Source organism: Acanthaster planci, linkage group LG03, assembly GCF_054643075.1.
Source record: "Acanthaster planci isolate LZ-2023a linkage group LG03, COTS_SCS, whole genome shotgun sequence".
NCBI classification, from domain to species: Eukaryota; Metazoa; Echinodermata; class Asteroidea; order Valvatida; family Acanthasteridae; genus Acanthaster; species Acanthaster planci.
The window spans coordinates 12,499,823-12,520,567 of record NC_141779.1 but is presented as its reverse complement, the minus strand read 5'-3'; the positions used below and the strand labels follow the sequence as shown (position 1 = coordinate 12,520,567).

General features: G+C 39.9%; 2 protein-coding genes across 5 annotated transcripts in view; one reads left to right on the top strand and one right to left on the bottom strand.

Moving 5' to 3' along the window:
* cttn (cortactin) overlaps positions 1–4,939 on the bottom strand; it is a 20,014-nt gene extending 15,075 nt beyond the window's left edge. The window contains exon 1 of one of the 2 annotated variants that reach the window (XM_087133924.1): positions 4,750–4,939. The gene's annotated coding sequence lies outside the window, so the exon portion shown is untranslated. The remainder of the gene's footprint in view (positions 1–4,749) is intronic. The other variant, XM_087133923.1, reaches the window with a different exon arrangement.
* Positions 1–20,745, top strand: part of LOC110985732 (beta-parvin-like) — a 22,897-nt gene extending 2,152 nt beyond the window's left edge. Inside the window, exons 1-14 of one of the 3 annotated variants that reach the window (XM_022246968.2) lie at positions 5,053–5,163; positions 5,631–5,714; positions 8,394–8,464; positions 8,980–9,082; positions 9,842–9,985; positions 10,709–10,824; positions 11,318–11,376; positions 11,691–11,710; positions 11,950–12,011; positions 12,544–12,612; positions 12,898–12,999; positions 13,393–13,465; positions 13,853–13,954; positions 16,342–20,745. In XM_022246968.2, coding sequence (XP_022102660.1) covers position 5,163; positions 5,631–5,714; positions 8,394–8,464; positions 8,980–9,082; positions 9,842–9,985; positions 10,709–10,824; positions 11,318–11,376; positions 11,691–11,710; positions 11,950–12,011; positions 12,544–12,612; positions 12,898–12,999; positions 13,393–13,465; positions 13,853–13,941 — 993 coding nt within the window. In that variant the 5' untranslated portion in view covers positions 5,053–5,162 and the 3' untranslated portion in view covers positions 13,942–13,954; positions 16,342–20,745. Of the gene's footprint in view, positions 1–5,052; positions 5,164–5,630; positions 5,715–8,393; positions 8,465–8,979; positions 9,083–9,841; positions 9,986–10,708; positions 10,825–11,317; positions 11,377–11,690; positions 11,711–11,949; positions 12,012–12,543; positions 12,613–12,897; positions 13,000–13,392; positions 13,466–13,852; positions 13,955–16,341 lie in introns of those variants that run through there. The other 2 variants (XM_022246966.2, XM_022246967.2) reach the window with 2 other exon arrangements.

The following is a 20,745-nucleotide window of genomic DNA, read 5'->3' as shown; positions in this document are numbered from 1 at the left end:
TAATCTGAATGAATCTTTGGAGTGTATTAAGTTTTCGATATGGTATTCTACAGTTTTCCTTAAATTGCATGTGCACAAGAACTGAAAATCAAACATTTCTTTTCAAAGTTGGTTGACAGTGTTCATTCTGTGAAGCCCCTGTGCCACGTTTATGCACCCTCATTTGGCTGCAGGTTACACATCCATTTTCTCCTGCGGCACATTTTCCTCCAAAACCCCGTGATAGATTGACAGGAAAGGGGAAGAGTCCCTTTAATATGAGGTCATGGAACATCCCCAGTGACTGAAACTAATAACTGCACATGGACTGAAACTAGAACCAGAAACCTGCAGAGTCAATTTGGCTTGGGTTTCAGGACCAAGCAGTAGACCTACCTGTATTTTAAAGGGCAACACTCATTACTACGAGTAGTTTACACATCATTACAATGGAAGTGCCAATTAGTCCTTACATCATTAATTCATGAACTAATTAATGTGCTCAGCATCAGAGCATCAGCATAATCAGTAGGCATTGTGCCATCAAAAAAAGTACTTTTTGTGACCTCTAACACTGGAAGATTACCATAAGAACGGTACATGTACATAGGTTGTGTCACTCCAGTGCAAATTACAGTGCCACTTTTGCAACAGTATCCTGTCCCAACGGAAGGTGTAGGGCCTACTGTGAAAAATAATGCAAACTTGCACGTGTGGTCAACTTTCAAATCAAATCTGTGTCACTGTGTATACAGTGCAATCAAATGTCAGGGGTCAGGTGCTTCACCAGTTCATTAGAACTGAGGTGTACCGTACATACATGTACATACCTTGCACATGGACCAGTACCATGACCTGGAAAGTGGAGTTGGGTCAACTCCTGCCCCAAAACAACATACATGTACATGTTTACGCTGGTACATGTTTCAGTGTTTGGCATGCCTACATGTGCATGTACATGTAGCTGAGAGCAAAATGTGTCTTCGCGTGAATTCACTTCATAATTTTCTGCATATAGTTGTATCTTTGGGGATTCCACGTTCATTTGGTCATGCTGTTGAATGAAGTTTTGAAACCAAATTTTGACCCAAATTGGAGGGGGGGGGCATTTATACATACTGTACATGTACATGTATGTACAGGAAACCTTCCTGAACTGTCTGACATACCGGCAGAACATTGTGTAATGGTACGTACATGTAATGTACATTCTGGGTGTACACTTCATATTTAACCATAACAGTCCTCAATCCAACAATAGTTCAAGGACTGAGGACTGATAGGATTCAGCATTCAAAATGTTTAAACACTTTGTCTAATAATTCTTTGGTTTCACCACAAAGTGACGTGTAGGATAGTTTTGGTGCACCACCGTGTGACGTACTGCGACTACTGTCCATAGACTTTGTGCACACAATACGTCAGTTTGTGGTGTGGCAACTACATGTATCCGCAATATGTCACTTTGAGTGCACCTGACGAATTGATGCAGGTACATACATGTACATGTAGGCCTAATTAATTAAAGTCATGTTGTCTGTTACTTGATTTTGCGCTCTCTTTTCTGTTTGTTTTTTCCGGGGTAGTTTTTAAAATCTCATTAGATTTAAAACCCAGACTTCTTAACTGATATTGAACATTTTACAACACACAAGTACAGGGACGCGTACATGTACATGAATGTACACATAGCCCTTCATTTATAATTGGAAATACATGTACGTCACTTTTGAAAAATTTACCTAAATGGATAGTCTCAGGCTTAGCAGTATTGATTCTCTTGCACCCCCTGTAAATCTTTCCTGGCACGCAGGCCAACAGTGCATAAATTACAGTTCCTGGATGATGTGCAATCATGTGGATGTGACCACAATGTAAAGTAAGAGCAGCTCATCAGGCACACATGTGTAACTGTGCATGCAGGCATCTGGCTATCACATTGACTCACAAATTCCTACAATATTTGACTTGTTTTGCACTACCAGTGGCTGCCAGGGTCTGACTAATGGCTAGCTGGCGCATTGCAGCTCATATGTACCGGTACATGTTACTAATGTATACATACATGTACATGTACCGGTATGTACATGTACCCTACCGCCACCCTGGTTTTTCCTTGGACATCAGGGAGTTTTTGCCATGGAAATGTGTGAAATTAAGATAAGCCCTGCATCCCACTGTCCTTATGTTCTCATCAGTTTTGTTTTTAAAATTTTCTCAGTGGGACAAACATATTCTGGAACATGTGTACCGTACACACATCATACCAGTACATACATGTATGGAATGTTATGGAAACGAATTTTGTTTTTGAAACCAGTCTGAATAGTCCTCTAGATTTTATTTGTTACAACTTCCACAAAGTCACAGACTTTTATTGTCAGAATTTTCTGGGAATCGTCAATAAAGAAAAATTGTTTGCACAAACAATCATGCCTTGGCATGGGAACCTTTCGCATGACTGGGCCTGCAAAAAGAAGGGCAAGCTACATGTATACATGTACATGTATGTACATGTAGTTGCAACAGTCACAAAAGGCACACCTTGACTTGCAAGTGATTGATATGTAAGGGTACATTATTAGGTGTCCTGTCGACTAAACTTGAAAGGCAGGTTGCGTTTTAAGGCTTCTGCATTCAAGCATGTTATTTGTGTTTAATACGAGTATACGCGTACTCCTGGGCACATGAACAGCAGCACCAGCCGTGATTAGACGAGCCAATACTTTGCTTTGAGATGGAAAGTAGGCCCTTGCATATCACCTGATCAAGACTGCAGGATTTCAAAAGTTGTTTCCATGGAAATTTGTTATTACTTGGCTTACAGAGTGGTCTTTAATCAACAGAGACTTGAAGCTGTTGGACAACAAGAACTTAAAAACTGTGGACTGCTATTTTGTGTTAACTCTGAACAGCCCATGTCAAATTCAGACGTTGACCATTCTGGCAACATGTTGCAAGAATTTTCCTAGAGTTCTTGTACATGTACATGTAATGACAGCATTGAAAGTTAACACATGCAAACACATCCTACACGTACATGTGAGAAATCATAACATGAAGTTTCAGGTTTCTATTTGCAGTACAACTGAAAACATGATTTCCTGAATCCAGTGAAATTTACATTACACAGAGGTTTTGCAGTGACTTTCATCCTGATTTTAATTATCATTGTTTAATTTCTTGAAATGACACCAAGGATTCCTAAACTGAGTGCCATAGTCACCATACATGTAGCTCATGAGCCTGAAGAAACCTGTAGAGAGCAGACAATCAGAAGCAGTCACAGTTTTAGAGGTGAGAGGAAACCCCAGAGGAATATTCTGGGTCAAACCCACAGAATCACATAATAGGGACTGCAAACCCAATCCACCTGCGGACCAAGCCAAGAATCGAACCTGGACCGTACAGGTGGAAGGGGAAGAAAGAACCACTTTGCCAACCAACACATGAAACACCCCAAGTGGGTACAACCATAGGGTTTGTAGCTCTATGGTACAACACTGCTGTGTCCAATCCGTCTTACATGCAAACATACGGTAGTGTTGTCATACTTGTACAACTTAAAATGTGCCAATGACATTGCTTTACTCTGCAGTGTTGAGATTTAGGATGATTCATATAAAAGCTTTTGAACAAGAATGCCAGTGGAGTTTACAAATTTGTAAACCCTAATCAGCCTGGAGCCTTCAAAATCTATCATGAGGTTTTGGAGGATTTGGAAGGTACATGTACATCAGATGTAAACATACCTGTATGACCTGTCCTGCAAAAATGACTCACAAGTTGCCAGAGCTTATTTTGAGTTACGGGCCTTTTAAAGAGTCTTGCACTATGGGCAATCAGTAGGAATCCTCAACATTTTCAACTGCAACACTATCTGTTGTCATCAGGATACCAAACAAAGTGAACAAAGACAAAGAGCTTGCTTGCTTTTTCTGATGCAAACTGAAGCAAATTTTTGAAAACAAATGTTCTCATGACTCATTTTACAGACTGGGCCACACAACGGATTTCAGATGCAGAAGCTGAGCTTCACCATGTACATGTACAGGACAAACATGTGTACATTTGCTGTTCGTGGACATGTAAAAGTTTGAGACAAGAGTGTGCCATAGTTTTTTTCACAATTTGGGGAATTTTAGATTTGGTTTGGGCCAAAAGTGTCTTAGGGATTCCAAATATTACTCTTTGCTGGCCACCATACAAACGTTTAAATTGGCAATTTACCAGTACAATCACATGTACACACACACATACCAGCCGTAGTGTCACTGATGCTATAAATTTCATCTGAGTGGTTGAAATCACATTTCATACTGTGAATTCACATGACACATGATTTAGACATGTAGTCTGCACAGTCCCTGACCTGTATGGCAACGTTCTTCCAATGGTACTGTTAGTCTGCTATGTGCCATCTCACAATTTGCCCCACCCCAAAGTGACAGTTATCAGTGAGGTTAGAGTGTGAGTTGAGGTTACATTTACAGGAATCAGGGATCGTGTGAACAAGCATTATACATGTACATGTAACTGTCTTGGAAATGCTTGCGTGTACACATGTACATTTCTTTCATTGACTGAAAAAGTACATGCAGGGTACTTCAGCCTGAAATGACCAGTTTATCCTCTGGGCATATTCCGCTACATGTAGTGGTATGGTACATGTACATATAGAGTACATTGCAGCCATGCATAAACACACATGTACTAGTACATGTAACCCAGTCATGCCAGTATGTGGAAGTGTCAACAAAGAAAACTTACACTTATACTTCAGTATTGTACGTACCCAAGTCGCCAAACAGTCTGTCACTAAGTCACTCACAATATCAGCTCATACAGCGTTTGATACGTGTGCTGTAGTCGCAGTTTATTTATGACCAAAGTTTTGAGCGCTGAAAGTGTACACTCGTACGGTAAAGATAGACCACTTTTTCCTGTCGGCCACTGCGCTTTGGCCCTTCACCTGTTCACTGGATACTCAAGCAGTGCTCAGAGCTCCAAGTGTGCGGTATTACTTTCACTCTACCACATGTCCTAGTTTCATTTCCTTCCTTCCCACTTCCCGCTACAGATAATAATGTTACAACAAACACCAAAGCACGCCCATTGTTTTTGTAAAACTGGCATGTACATGTAGCAGAGTTAGCACACATCGCAGTTGTGCCTCATGAACCAGTAAGCACCTACATGTATATGTATATGTACATGTAATGTGGTTGTCGCATTATTGGGCTTTGGAGATTTCTGTCATGTGTTCAGATTGTACAAAATCCGTCAAAATCTGTCAAAATCAAGCCCTTGTTTTGGCAGTTACTTTGGTGGATTTAGGACAGCCAAGCCCAGTTACTGGTGTTTTACACTTGGCTTGATATTATACATGTATTCTGAACATGATGTACGGGTACATGTATACACTTGATTTTTGTCTGTAGTGTAAACTGTACACCAATGTTTTTTCTAGACATTGCAGATTTTTTGGGAAGAATTCTGGCACACTGCCCAGGAATCACGGTTTGAAGTGCAGAAATAGGAGTTGTAAATGCTGTGTGTAATTTCCTGAAGAGTGTGGCTGCGTGTTGCGTGACTGAGCTCCGTTTGTAAATTGTCTGATCTTAAGTCCTGCGTTGTTTGTTCATTCACAGTGAATGACCTGAACAGCGATGGCAGGAATGCCCTGGAGGCACCAGCCAGCCCTGTGGAGCTGACCCCAGACAACTTCATCCTCGGTAAGATCAGTTTTCTAGTTTCAAATTCTTCTTTATCAGGTTTGTTGCCTTTCCTTTGATGGGCCCTGTGTATTTTCCTCCCCATGGTTGCCTCCTTAAAGATGAAATTGCTAAAAGTCATTCAGTGTACGTACAAAAATACTAGAGCATGTACATGTACATAGCCTACATGTACAAGCATTGCACAAGTACAGTACATGTACATGTATTCCCAGTGCCGTGGACTTCAAAGTCTAGTTGCATGTCCATTAAGTGTGTGTTCAGGTACTGTGAACCTTGTTAATAAGAGGTCCTTGGGACTTTTCAAATGACCTTGTTATAACAGGAACCTTGTATTATCAGGAGTGGAAAGCAAGGAAAAACAAAGACTTGGGACCTGAACTTTTCCTGTTATGACAGGAACCTTGTATTAACAGTGCTCGTCTTATTGAGGTTTGACTGTGTACATGTCTGTACATTTGTATCTAAAACCCCCATCACACTCAAACACGATCTTACTACACGTACATCCTCATACATTCACGAGAGTGTGGCCAATTGTGATGAGATGTTGCACATCGTACCAATAACTCAGTAGGAGCTGAGAGCTATGTGGTAGGGTCTTCATGGACAGGAAAGTCGGGCCAAAATTTGGAGCACGCTCAAAATTTACGTAGCAGAGTTGAAGCTTCAAATCGCAGTGACAGCATTAACAGTATCAGTATTAACAACACGCGTGGGTGTAGTCTTGCCATATCAGCATGTAGTATTAGGATCTATGATTATAGACGTGGTACAAGTGCAGCTTGATCAGGAAGAATTTTAAGCCCTTTCCACCAGAACTGAATATACATTGTCATATTTATTCTCAAAGAGATCATGTTCAGAGAAATATTTTGCCATTCTTGATGTACTGGTATCAAGCAGTTTGGATCTACATGTAAAGTACAGCATACGACTGTATCGAGTATCAACTTGTAGCCGAATGTACATTGTATGTGTAGCATTTGGGCTTAGTGGCACGGTGTTGAGAGACTGCAGTCAGCCAAGGGGATTATGGGATTGACAGCAATGAGGACGGGTTTGATTTGATAGCAAGGATTGTTTGACCAGAAGGCCCTCCTTGTTATGAAGTGGCTCATGGCTGTCTGCCACGATGATGATCACGGGGTTGGCAGGGCAAAAGGGAGCACTCTTAAGCTGGGATCACCGTTTCGAAACTGGCAAAGTCCCAAGTGCATTCAAGAAGAGAACCACTTGTCCTAATGTTTTCCTTTCCTTTTTTTCCTAAAGCTTTTCTGGGGCAGGATCTTGTCAACTGAAAGATCGCACATACATGTACATGCGCTATGATTGTCAACCTTCACTTGTAGTCTAAGGATCAGAGTTTTGGTGTACATGTACTGGTACACTTAAAGTCGTAGCCACGGCCCCGCAGTAACATATGCCTTTATGGGAAGTATTTGCAGCCGCTAGCCAGTGGCTCTTAATCCGAGCATGTGTTATTCCCAGACGTAGCCAGTTCATGTACAGTACTTTTAGATCTACATGTAGCCTAATTTTAATCCACTTTGAATAATACACAGACAAGCCACGTTTAAGGAAAAACTCAATCTCAAAAAAATTTTCTGTGAGATACTGTACGGTAGCCCCTTTAAATTAAATGGTCATAATTACATACACTCATGTACATGTACCATACATATTTACTGGTACATGTACATAGAGGGAACACATGTGTCATGCAGTTTCTATTGATCCTGCAAGAGTGAGCCTTGGCTTACTCATTGGACCTACTGGTATTCATGACTTACAGGTACATGTATACATACCTACAGGTACAACCACTTAAAGATGCAACCTGTCTCAGCACGAATGCTGGTGAGCAGAAACAAGGGCCAGTTTTTGGTGTGGCACAAATGATTGTTTTTAGCTGGTTCCCACCAAATTTACAATATGTGCCAAAGAATGAATTCCTCAAAGTACTGATACTGAAGGAAACATCAGGAGAGAAGACAGATAAAAGGCAGCCTGAGAGACAGCAAGGAAACCTTCAGATAAATATCTTAGAAAAACCTAAAGAATCTTGATGTACATGTAGGAATGAGAAACCTGAACCATATGTCAATCAGGATGGATCCCAGTTTCACCAGGGAGTACATGTATAAAAAGGCATGGGAAATGTATACAACTTTATTCTGAGGCCAATTGTGAAACAACTGTAAATTTTGTGAACACCGTTTTCTTTGTACATATATGGACATGTACATGTACATGTAGTTCTGAAACATTGTACACCAGTCCTTCTGAAACAGGATCGTAACATTGTACGTTGCTGGGGATCATTACCACCAACAATAAATTTGTACTGTACATGTACATGTATGAACCTTCCCGTTTCGTTGGAGCCATGCCTGTATTCACAGAAAAGCACAGCAGAAAGTTCCACTGAGGAGAAAACAGGTTACCATTCGAAATGTAATGTATACATACTAGTATCTACACCTTACGTCTGCAGGGGATCGGGACTGAGCTAATTCGGTGTCAAGTTATCTTTGTCAGCCAGTCGATTTTGCTGCTTATTCCCATGTTTGAAATTGACACTAGACTTTCCTTCCTGAGGCCTGGCAGTAGTCGGGAAATGGATGAAATTCAGCCTGCATACATGTATTTATTAATTTGATTATTATTATCCTATAGAGAATGGAGAGGAGAGGTCGATGATTGAGCCAGACTCCAGAGAGGACCCCAAACTCAAGGAGCTTATACAGGTGAGATGAGAAGGCTCAATTTGAAGTGTGTGGCAAATGGCAAAGTTTAGATCCCCATATATTTCTACATTGTAAGTTGATGGCAGTTGGTATGTTTGTGTATGTACATGTACACTGCTATGCAATTACGTTGGGATGCAACCAACCATTGCATACACATACATGTATATGAATGTATTCCAAATCAGCACTGCTTTATTGACATTTATGGTTTTCTTTCACACACAAAGGGCATGTGGTTCTCTCATTTTCACCTTTAGCGATGCACCATCAAGAGTGTAAAAAAACAATCGCCCATAGTGTGTCCTTTGATGATAATGAGCTTGAGGTCAGATGGTATAGAAATGCTGTACTGCAGATAATGCCCGACACTTTAGAAATGCTGTGACTTCCCTCTTTGCCTCAGAGATGCACATGAAGCGGGAGGGTGACGTTTGCACCATGAAATGTAACCGTGAATGTTGTGCACAGCTTGCAACTCACCGCACTGATTTTTACATTGATCGTTTGATCAGGTGCTGATGGATTGGATCAATGAGGAGATGAAAGAACAAAGAGTCATTGTGCGAGATCTTGAGGAGGATCTCTACGATGGACAGATTCTGGGGAACCTCTTAGGTAAACGGCAAATTTTATTGACAAGTACTGGTAAAACGAGCAACCTGCAAGTTGCCTTTGTCTTATACCAGGGCCTGTTTCTTACAGGTATATTTACCCCTGACAGCATCCGAGGTTAAGAAGTGATCCACTTTACTATTTACCACCAAGTGTTTTCCTGCAGTTGGGCTCTTCTAAGTTTCATTGTCAACATCTTGTCTATAATTATCCTGCTGCTTCATGTTATCTTGATAGTCCAGGTGGCAGTACATGCACTTTGACCTTCGCAAATTCCTTCCTCATTGTTTTTGCACACAAATTCCAACTGAAATCGGAAACGTCCAAACAAAAGCAGAAACTGCCAAGCCTTCGCTGTGGAGGGATATGGCCAAGTGCGTGGATGTTGACCATTTTTCCCATAATGTTTTGCAAAATTGGCTTCACCATGCTCACCTCTTAACCGTGCACTGTATCATTAAATGCTGCAACTGTGGTGACAGCATGCTCGTATGCAGATGGTTCACGCTCTTTAAGTACATGTACCTCTTTGGCCAGAAGATTGTTGCGATTTGCCAAGTGCTCCTGTGCTTCAAGGGTAAGACTTTGTTCATCAGTGTGATATAATCGCTGTAAGGACGTCTCCTCATACCAAGTGTGCACAACTGTTAGTACCAGATTTGATGGCACTGGACACGAAGCACCCAGGAATCTAAAGGCACCTTTCATTCACTGTGTCTGCTTTTTTTTTTTTTTTTTTTTTTTTTATTTTCATTTTAACAGAGAAACTTGCAGGGATCAAGCTGGAGGTTCGGGAGGTGATGCAGTCGGAAGTCTTCCAGAAGCAGAAGCTGCAGGTGGTGCTGGACACGGTCAACAAGCTCATGAGTCTTCCCCGATGGAACCAACAGAAGTGGAGTGTGGACAGTAAGCCGGCCTACTTCTCATCACTCTCTTTGTGGATGCAGGGGGTCCCTTTTTTCAAATCTGGTCTGCACCGTTATCACCAAGCTCAATATTTGGTTTCAGATTTTTTTTTTTTTTAAAGGCGGTTTGTACTTTAGGCAAATGTGAAAATGAAAAGAATTTGACATCATTGAATCTTGCTCCATTTGAAATGTGTACAACTTTTGCAAAATCACAGAGTAAATATTTAATCTTAAAGTTTCATTCATATTTGTTTTCACTCGGATGTCGCACTGTTGTTGCATTAAGAACTCAATTTTTTTTTTTTACAGTAAAGTCATGATGATTTTGTAAACAGAAAATGTAGCTGCATTAAGCTTGAAGGTCTTGACCTTGAGGATCAAATGAATAAAACTTGAAGCCTCAAGACAAAGATGGTGACAAAGTAGTGATTGGGGAAACTCTCCTGTGGTTTACCTACAGTGACTGTTTCAGCAGAGATGTGATGGTCAAGTCTGTCACAGGTTCTTGCAAGTCCATCACAAATCATCCGGGCTTAAGCCACAATACAAGCTTTTCAAAGTGAACTGTGACAAAATTTTCCTTTGTCATCCTATGTACATGTACCGGTACTTACAGCTAGTGTTGCAGTAGGACTCACGAGTGGACTTGTTTGGGCCTTGTGACAGGACTTCCTTCGGTGGCACATCCATTAATATGAGCCATTTCCAATTTGTTCTGCAGGTATCCACTCCAAGAATCTTATAGCAATCCTCCACCTCTTGGTGGCGCTCGCGTTTCATTTCAAGGCGCCGATCAGAATTCCGGAGTATGTGTCAGCAAAAGTCGTCGTGGTTCAGGTATGCAGGTTTAAGAGGTAAAGATTCATCTGATGTGGCTTCAAGAAAGAGGAAAGATACGTTGTGCCTTTAAAGTGATAATGTAATCACAGTGTTTAAAATGCTCTGAAATGTACAATTCTGTTTGATAGACTTTCACTGTCATATGCATGAGTGAAATGGTGATATTATTTAAGACAATATAGATACTGGGATCGAAGTTCTCTGAAAGTTACCTTTGTGTTTAATATGCCTTGTATTTTCAGTCAGTTCAGTTTCCATAATTATTCCTATTCATGAGGAAAATGGTGCTATCATTTGAGGCCAGAGCTTTAGTGTTAAAGCTACCACACCTCAAAACATCCACGTACTGTGACATGTAAAGTTAAAGGTACAAGCAAAGACAGAGATCAATCAATCTTTTTGTTGGACTTTTGCCATCTTCATTGAACTGTGATAATCTGATTTTTCATACAGTTCATTTTAATTTTCACACCTCTGATTTCACAAACAGAAAAAAGACAATCTGCTGGTCACCAACAGAGTCACGGAAGAAATCACTACAACAAATGAGTAAGTCTTTAAAGACAGCTCAAAGCAAATTGTGTATTGGGAATGATTGTGAGCGACCTGGTTATGTTGCCTAAGTTAGATAAGCTCAGTATGTTTTACAGGCCTGGAGAGTTTCTTTCTCAAAAACAGAGTGGTTTGCAATCGCATCATTGTTAGGTAGCTAAACTGAAAATTTTATCTGCCTGTCCCCTGCCGTCCCCCTGTTTGGAGAGAATAATATTGACTGTATCTTAGTAGATGTGTGGTGTGACCTACCTTAATGTGTCAATTCTGTAATGAATAAAGTACTCTCTGTTGTCTCTTCCAAATTACAGGGCAATCGGAGGGAGATTTGGTGAGTATTTTTCGCGTGTTGTAGCATTCTGCAAACTAAGTTTGATTTTCATTTCTGTTGCATGAACAAAGCCACTTTGCATGAGACTTTCAGAAAGGTACATCTCTAGTAAGCAACAAGAAAAGGGGTCATTATCAGTGTAAGAAGTTTGAGGCACAGACACTCAATTGTAATGTCAAATACAGAGATTTAGTATTTATCAGTGGTTAAATGGTTAATTGGTGTTTATTTCCCCACAGAGAGGGATGCATTTGACACACTCTTTGACCATGCACCGGATAAACTCAATGTTGTGAAGAAGGTATGTATGAGTTTATTAAACTTGACAGTAAAAAACGAATAGGATGTAAGAAGAAATGCTGTAAATCAAATTTGATTCAATATTTTTCTGATGTGTAATCGCATGTTACCCGCCTTTCCAAAACTGGGCTGAATTAGTTACTTTTGACAATTCCTCTCCCATGCTTTTTTTTTCATACACTTCCAAATATTCTTTTTTCGTAAATTTTGTCTACAGGAAGCTTTGGTGATTTCAGCTACAAAACTTGTGGAATTTCACTCTGGTATCATTTTGTACATAGTAGCTAATTAATTCTTAAGGCTGGTTTTGAAATGGTGGGTCAGTTTTGATTTGAAAGTGTTTTTATTTGGGGAAGGTTTTCACCAGCGCCATGAAATGTCTCTCTCTTCGTTGTAGCGAAGATGAGAATACGAGCAGGAGCTTCTCAAAGCTTCTTCTCACTCAGAACAAATACCTTTCACGTGACCACAAATCGTCAATAGTTTACATCTGCATCAGATCTTACCAATGTCCTTCCTGTTTTCACGGGCAGTCTCTCATCAGTTTTGCTAACAAACACCTTAACAAGCTCAACCTGGAAGTCACAGATCTCGACAATCAGGTAAAAATTTAGCAATCTCAGCGATTCTCATATTCCTTTTTTTGCCTCTTTGCTATAGTTCATGACAGCGTTAGCACAGGAATATATTTTAAATGCCAAAAATGTACATATGTATGTCATCATGTATAGCATATTATGTGTACCATTCCTGACTTTTTCACTCTCAGTACTCTCAGAAAGAATACCACTAAATGGGATGGAAGTGACTGAGTTTTTGAGACACATCTCAAGCTCCTGCCATTTCACTTAATCAACAAGCACTATCTTGCCTTGTTCTTTTCCCAGTTTCATGATGGTGTGTATTTCATCTTGTTAATGGGACTCCTAGAAGGTTACTATGTACCCCTCTACCACTACCACGTCACGCCAATGCTCTTTGAAGAAAAGGTCTGAACTCGGGATGCTTTTGTAAACTCCCAACATTAAACTACAAGTTAAGAAACCATGTGAGAATGGTGTCTCTTCTTCAGGGAAGATGAGAAGTGTTGGGAATATCCGGGTGTACACTGAACACCGGTATGAACATGCAGAAGCACAGCACATGCAAGACAAACGACCATTAGGACCTGTTTGCGCTCCTTGGATAAGACCAGTCTGTTATGCTTTATTTACATGGCTACAGCTTATGGAAGTGGCCAGTATGCTGCATCCCAAAAATGCACATGTTTTTTATAGCCGTAGCCAGTCAATTTGACCATGGCTGTACAATCTCTTATACTTGCACTTCCAAGCCATGAATGACAACGTTAGTAATTTCACACAATATTGTTTTTTCAATAGGTTCACAACGTATCATTTGCTCTTGACCTCATGGATGATGCTGGACTACCTAAAGCTAAAGCAAGGCCAGAGGGTAAGAGAGAAACAAACAATTGCCAAACACCCACCAAACCTTCAATTAACCCTGGGGTCAACCCTTGGTTAAGTAATCCATAAAATACTTCCTGCATATGTATGGGGTAGGCCATTCTCCAGTGGTCTGTGTCTGTCAGTCAGGTTCTTTCAACTTCGAGCAAGTGTTTTAACTCCAAAGATCTGTTCAGCAACATATTTTTCTGCAAGTATGACACCTTTCAAAGTCATTCCCTCAATCTGTGGAGTCCTAATCAACAGAGCTTTAGTAGAGCAGTATTTTCAAACAGTCTGCACTGTCATGAACAGTTCTGTATCTGTTGTGCATATCATATTTTAAGATGAATTCCATCTTTTGCATCATGTACATGTACCTTCCTTTCTTTAGATGTGGCTCAGTGTCACCTGAAATCCACCCTTCGCCTCCTTTACGTCATCTTCCTCAAATATAAACAGGGGGACAACAACAAAATCTGATGACGTCAGCCAGGTTTCTCTTCTGCCTCCTTTGCAACGTCTCTTTTTGCCTGGATTTTCTTTCCTTGATCTAACACTCGCCAACTCACCAATTGCTTCCCCTAAATGCATCCAGTGTGAATCGTCTCTTGTATTCTATCCACCGTGTCGGTTTGTTTTGGTTTTTTTTGTTTTTTTTTTTTACCATAAAGGGTTTTCAACAGAGTCTGATCAATTGCCATCAAGGCACCATTTTACTGAGATCAACCACCACTGCATTAGGCAAGCATTCTCTATGGTAACCACACGCCCATACATTTTGAAGTAGACAGTGGGACTTATTTTCATATAAATACCCAGGCAGGTGAATTCATTATCAAATGGCTCAGTGGTCACCAGTAGCGTACTGTACCATGGATGTCCTGCATGTAGTGCTGGCCTCGGGTTTTTCTAATGAAGGAAAGCTTTACGAGCTTGTCTACTACTAAATACTTAGGTTTTGCGTGCCATAACCTTTGCCTTCAACAATGGCGGATGTACATTGGTCACTTGGTCACTGAGAAGGCGTTATAGAATTTTATGGAATTCTGTACACCTTTTACTTCTCACCTGATATTCAGTTTACGACTAAGCTAAGAACGCTGCAGTACCATTTTGTTTTTAAATTGCTGATAAAAACAAATTCATGAGTAAAATGACGATATCATCTTGCACAAGCTTGAGTCACATTGCTGCTTGGGCACAGCGAAAAGCCAGAAAATTGATTGTGATGTCATCTCAGCAATACTTCCATCAAACAGCTGCTTGATTGCTAAAAAATAGCAAAAATTTCTTTTTCAGACATTATACATACGGATAATCTCAGTCAAGAAGCTGCTTCAGCCAAAAAAAAGTCACAGTTTGGGTTTGTTGGCGTCAATTTAAAAGTCCGTGTTTCTTTGTTAATTTAGCTCATAAAAATTCTGTGTGGAATCAGTTGCCATGAGTTGAATTTCTGTTTCACAGTGTCTTACAGAAAAGTCGTACACGTAACTCCTAAACGGGGGGGGGGGAGAGTGGGAGGGTTTCAGTGCATTGGGTGATGTCACAGCAGTACTGTCCTCAAGTGTCTTCAAGGAGATCATGTAACATGGACATACATGTAGCAAACACAGAAAAACCTTCCAATTAAAAGAGCTAAAACTGATTAAATTGGGTGCCATTTCTTTCAGAGGCTTGGATATTTGCACAAAATACTACTACAATTTTTCTTGTCTTTTTTTATGTTGGTGTCCATTCCTCCTTGCTGCTTTGTCTTTTGTGAATACACCCAGACAGCAGTACCTTGATACACACACTGTTGAAGAAATTGGAGAACTTTGTTCCCGGTTCCCCCAACATCTTGTGCCTTGTTCCTCTCTTCTTACCTGTCTTAACCCTCCAACTCCTCCCCTCCTGTCATTTGAATGGCATTGCACCACGTCAGCCTGTAAAGGATAGAATGCATCATAGTGAAGCACTGCATCCTGAAGTTCTTTAAACAGATATGCAGTTTTGATTCTTGCCTGTTCACAACTTACTGTTTGGAGACTCACTTGCCTGTGCATCTCAAGTGTTTCTTTTTCCAGGCATTTGTTCATCAAAATTGACGTGCTGGTAAATCTAAAAGTTGACGAAAGTTGTGCTCACTTCAGATATATATCAGGTGGTATTTATGCATTGTGCCTGTTCTGCAGTGATATGAAATGTTGTTAGATATCAAGAAGTTTGCTCTCTTCATAAAGTTTGCCTCCCACTTTAAACCTTGCCAGAGCTGTGTGATTCTGCTGAACAATTATGGAGATGCAGTTGGTCCCCAAATCTTGAGAAACCGACAGTTGCGACAACAGCTTTGCTGGAGTGTTGACAACTACTGATTTCTGGCACACAAAGAAAAATGAATCTGTTACAGGCTTGCATGCTTTTTGTTGCCTGCTGAACACATTTTGCTACCAACATGTGGTCGGTAGGCTACTGACAGATGGATCACTCAGCTAACATGGCTAAGGGGAGATTGCAAAATTCAACATCCTGTAACTTGAGGTTTACCTTGAGGATTTACAGGTGTTCTCGGGGTACCTCGGGGAAAAATCTAAAGCTACCACCTGTTTCATTTTTCATTCTCCCCTGACAAGGTTTGAGCTGGGTCCCCACTATTTGTATTGGACTGGAGACATGTCCTTTTTTTTAGGAATTAAAAGCACCAGTTTTTTAGAAACCCAATTACCGTTTGTCGGGGGTAAGGGGATAATGAGGATTCTTTTACAGATGGAAAAAAGGACAGTCTTTAAAAAAACAAAAGAATTTAGGCCCCTGGACCCAAGACCTGGATGTACTAGACTGGGTGACTATCGATATTCATGATGTGATTAATATTCATGTATTTTTTTCACCAATCCACAGATGTAGTCAACCTCGACCTGAAGTCAACAATGCGAGTCCTGTACAACATTTTCACCAAGTACAAGCATCTGACATAGGGGCCAGCCGAGGGGGCTTATTTGCTCTTTGCAACATAGACAACTCACTCTTGCCTGTCTTTAGAGGGCGACTTATAGCCACTACTGTAAAGTTACATTATTTTCATTTGTAAAAAAAAACTGCTTCAGTTAATATTTAGTACTGTTTGGTGGATTTTTCTCCCCAACCTTTAACAATCTCAGTTGAATTGATAAGAAGAAAAAAGGTCTGAACTTTTCATGTTAAAATATTACTGTAAAAAAGATAGAGAGTAAAGATTAGATGGACAAACAGATTAGTATATCAAATGAAAACAAGCTTTTCCGAGTTCTTTGAAGCTGGGAAATGTATTAAGGTCTGAAGTTGCATTTTAGCTCAATACATGTGTACACTGTAGATTAAATATTGCAGCTGTTGTGGCCTACCCTCTAAACTTGTAATCCCCTCCCCCCAAGCACCTTTGCAAAAAAGAAAGCCTCTCTTCATGCAGGTACCTTTTGTATTGCATATAATTTAATTTTTGGTTTGGTGATGGATATGATTTGAACTCTTGTGTTCAGACTGATTCCAAAGCTAGGGTTTGGGATATGGGAATTGCTGCTGAGACAATCAAGGAAATTTGACAGCTTTTGAGGGTCTTGTCGAAGTTTGCACACGCATTTGTTTGATGCAGAAGGCACGGTTTTTGCCCGACTGTTTACAGACCATGCAAGGTACACTCAACTCTCTCTACAAGCTAGATTGCCTAGTAACTGTAGCCTTGTTGCCAGAGGACTGGAAAAACAAAGTTACAGCGTCCTTTAAACGAAGAGTCGATTGTACCCTTACCTGCTCTTAAACGTGGTGCAGGAGGAGTTAAGTTTGAGAAAGACGATATTTTAAGAGTATGTGGGTTTGGGATTTATGGTGTAATGTTAGACTGCGGGACCTGAAAAAAAATGCCCCCTTTGTGTTTGTCTGGGGATCTCTGGTCAGTTTGTGTGTGTGTGTTCTTTTTTAATTGAGGGGGGTTTTGTTATGTCAAATTTATGTCATGGAAACGTTTAACCAAACTAAAAGTCTTCTGTAAAATGAGTGAACTTATCGCATGAGTTTCACTCACAAAAGCAGATAGTGTTTCCGCTAGGCTCGTGTATTTCCGTAGGTCCCTATTGGCAGAAATTTTGTCACCTAATGTCCCTGCATTAAGCATCAGTGATTTTTGTGATGGGACTTGGTACGACCCAGATTTGGTTCTGATTACTTTAAAGTCTAATTGTCAAACACATCAAAGAGAAATCATGATGTGATTTGTTTGCTGGGGTTTTTTTTCATGAATGATTTCCCGCAACACTCGACACTCTCCTGCGATAAAGATTAGTACCAGTAGTTGTCTAGTTCCTTGAATTTTTCCGCAGGTTGGGGAACTTCACTCTGCATATCCCCTCCTCCTGTCATGAAAAACTCGAGGATAAATTTCTGCCTCCACCCATAGGGTTTTTCCTTTAACCCGCTTTTGCCACTTCCGTCTATCATAGGCCTAGTTGTGTGTGCCGCGCCTTCTCTTGAGACGACCAAGGTAAGTCATTCAATGAGGTCAATGTATTACAGTTTAATATTACTTCCTGTCATGAACTCGGCACCGTTAATGAGAAAGTGTTCAGAGTCTTCATCGGGACCCTTCCACAAGGCATTTGGGGTCCGTCTACCGCTGCGTGTCCAAACATGTCTCGGAATTCTGATAAAATGGCCTGAAAAGTCACAGGGAGACGTGCACATCCGGATCTGTTTATGATTTTTTTTTTCATCACAAGTGGAAATGCACTGAATCAAACACAAAACTTGACACAACCCAACAGGACGAGTCGCAGGTCACCAGAGTTGCTATCAAAGGTACATGTACTGGCCCCTAAACGATTTTGCACTGTGGAAATCAAGCAAATCTATCAGCGTCGTATCCTACATCTGTGTTCACAAAGATGTCAATTGTAAAGTGATATTCCAGAATGGAAACCTTAGGATCGCTACTTCACTTCTGAATGAAAAAAATAATTTTTTAAGATGTAGGCCTACTTGAGACAGTTTCGGAGAAATTCTTAGCATGTCACTCTCCAAGCGAAGCTTTAACAATTTGCAACATTGTCTTACGCTACTCAAAAAAGTTAAAGACCTTTAATTTGTTTATACTTTTTATGTTAGATATTTTACTGCTGAAAATACCTTCTTACAACTGTCTAATTTTAATTTTTTTTATTCCAAGGAGAACACTATCTCTTGACAAAAGGTGAAAGAACTAGACCCCACTCATTGCTTGAAAAAAATTACAAGCTAAGAAGTGGTCCTTAACTTTTTGAGTAGTATATTTGTGAGAACGCTTCGCTGTATTACAGGGTGCAGTTGGGGGAAAAGTTTACATACACTCGGTAGAAAAACAGTTTCCCTAAATTTGTCGCTGTTTGAAATAGTTTTGCCAACTGTTTCTTTAGGAGGTCAGACAAAGTATATCTCAACTTAATGTTCGTAGTGTGTGCTTCAGTTGTCATTTATTATGGTTCAAAATATTAATGTTTCTGAAAAATTATTTTGTGAAAATTAACATTTACCCCCTTAGGCCTATTTTCGTTTAAAAAAACACCAGAAATTGGTCCAGTGCGACAATGAGATGTGACAAAAATACAGAAAGTGGCAGTAAATTTTAGGGTTGGAGTATGTAAAAGTTTGATTTCTTTGTAAATATAAATATGAATCATACATTTATCTCTGGATGTTTTTATTTGACGCATACACCATGTACATTACGTAGAAACTTATCTTCAAGTTGGTAGGAATGAGTGAAGTTGTGAAATTTGAGGCAAACGTTTCGTTCTTTCAGGTGTATGTCAACTTTTTGCCCCAGCTGGAAATGGAAATACCCATTGCCGTAAAGGACACGGATCTCAAAGTCTCTTGTGGCAGAAATGCAAAATTTCTGGTCATAGGTTAATTTGAATTACATTTCATTTCATAAATTGCTGGACGAGATGAGGAGATTTGTAGGTTGTATACATGTATTATATTCTTATCTGATGTCTGCTAAGTGTTGTAACAAAAGTAATCCGTGTCAGATTGTATTTCAGACAGTGATACCCCTTTGCTTTTCAGGGGTTAGCGCGTAGTTGCTGTTATTTGCTTCACTCGGACAAATCCCATTATTTATTTCTTTTGACAAATGCTAGTTACCTGCATACACGCAACAGTCGTATTGGCTATAAATTGTATTATATATCACATAGCAACATTATGACATTATGCAACCAAATCAGGAATGATTCCTAGAAGTGTTACGAATGCACAAAGGTGTGTTATTAACATCCATTTATGACTTCTTTGTTTTTGTGAAGTCAACAAATAGATTGCCAGTTGTGGGTTCCAACGCATTACCTGTATATTTTAAAGTGTATCATTGGTGCTGTTCTTCCTTTTCATCAGTCTCCCGATCAGCGTTTATTTTCATAGAGACAAGATATTCAAATTAATATTTATGACAGGTAATACATGTTTAAGGTTGTAGATATCTCGGTAGAAACTAACCACATTACTTATTGATTATTTCGAATGTCGGTGCAAACCAAGGCGGTTTCAGTTGGGGGAGGGTGATTTTCATTCAATTCGAAAAGCTTTTATCCTCTCTCGTAGACTGTCTCTTCAACCCCCCAGGGTGTATGTAAAATCATATTGAAATTGGAGGATTTGGGACTATTAGGGTTACGTCTGTTCTGGGGGTCGGCGATTTTTGCTGTTATGTGCTCTTTTCAGAATCCCGTACAAGTGAATGGACTTCTAAAGGGGATTTGTTGGTTGAAATCGTTGAATTATTTGTGTGACAGGTGAACGGGTCATTTAGTGAATCTTCAGCCAGTTCACTCCGTAATACTTTTGATAATCACTAGATTGTGTCGATTTTCCTGGTTTGCCATCGATATTTATAATAATAGTTTAAAAAGTTCCACTTCTTGGTTGCTTTCCATTCGGGAGGAAATTTACAACAAACCTGAGCAGGAGCTAAAAAATTGATTGAATTGCTTCTTCATGTGGTCTTTGAATGTTTAATTCAATATAATTATCTTCCTTAAATTGTTTATTTTTCTTTCTGAAAATTATGGATTCTGATATCCACCAAAACCTTGAGCAAATGAAATCAACCAAACAATTCAGTCAATTGGAGGTCACATGGTACATTTGTGGAAGAAATTAAATCTTTGGAATGAGTATTGGATTCGACAGCCGCTGTATATAAACATTCAAAGTGATTCATTAGGTAATTTATAACCGTAATGTATATTTTTACAACATTAAACAAGCAAGTTTGTCATGGATATTACAAATGCA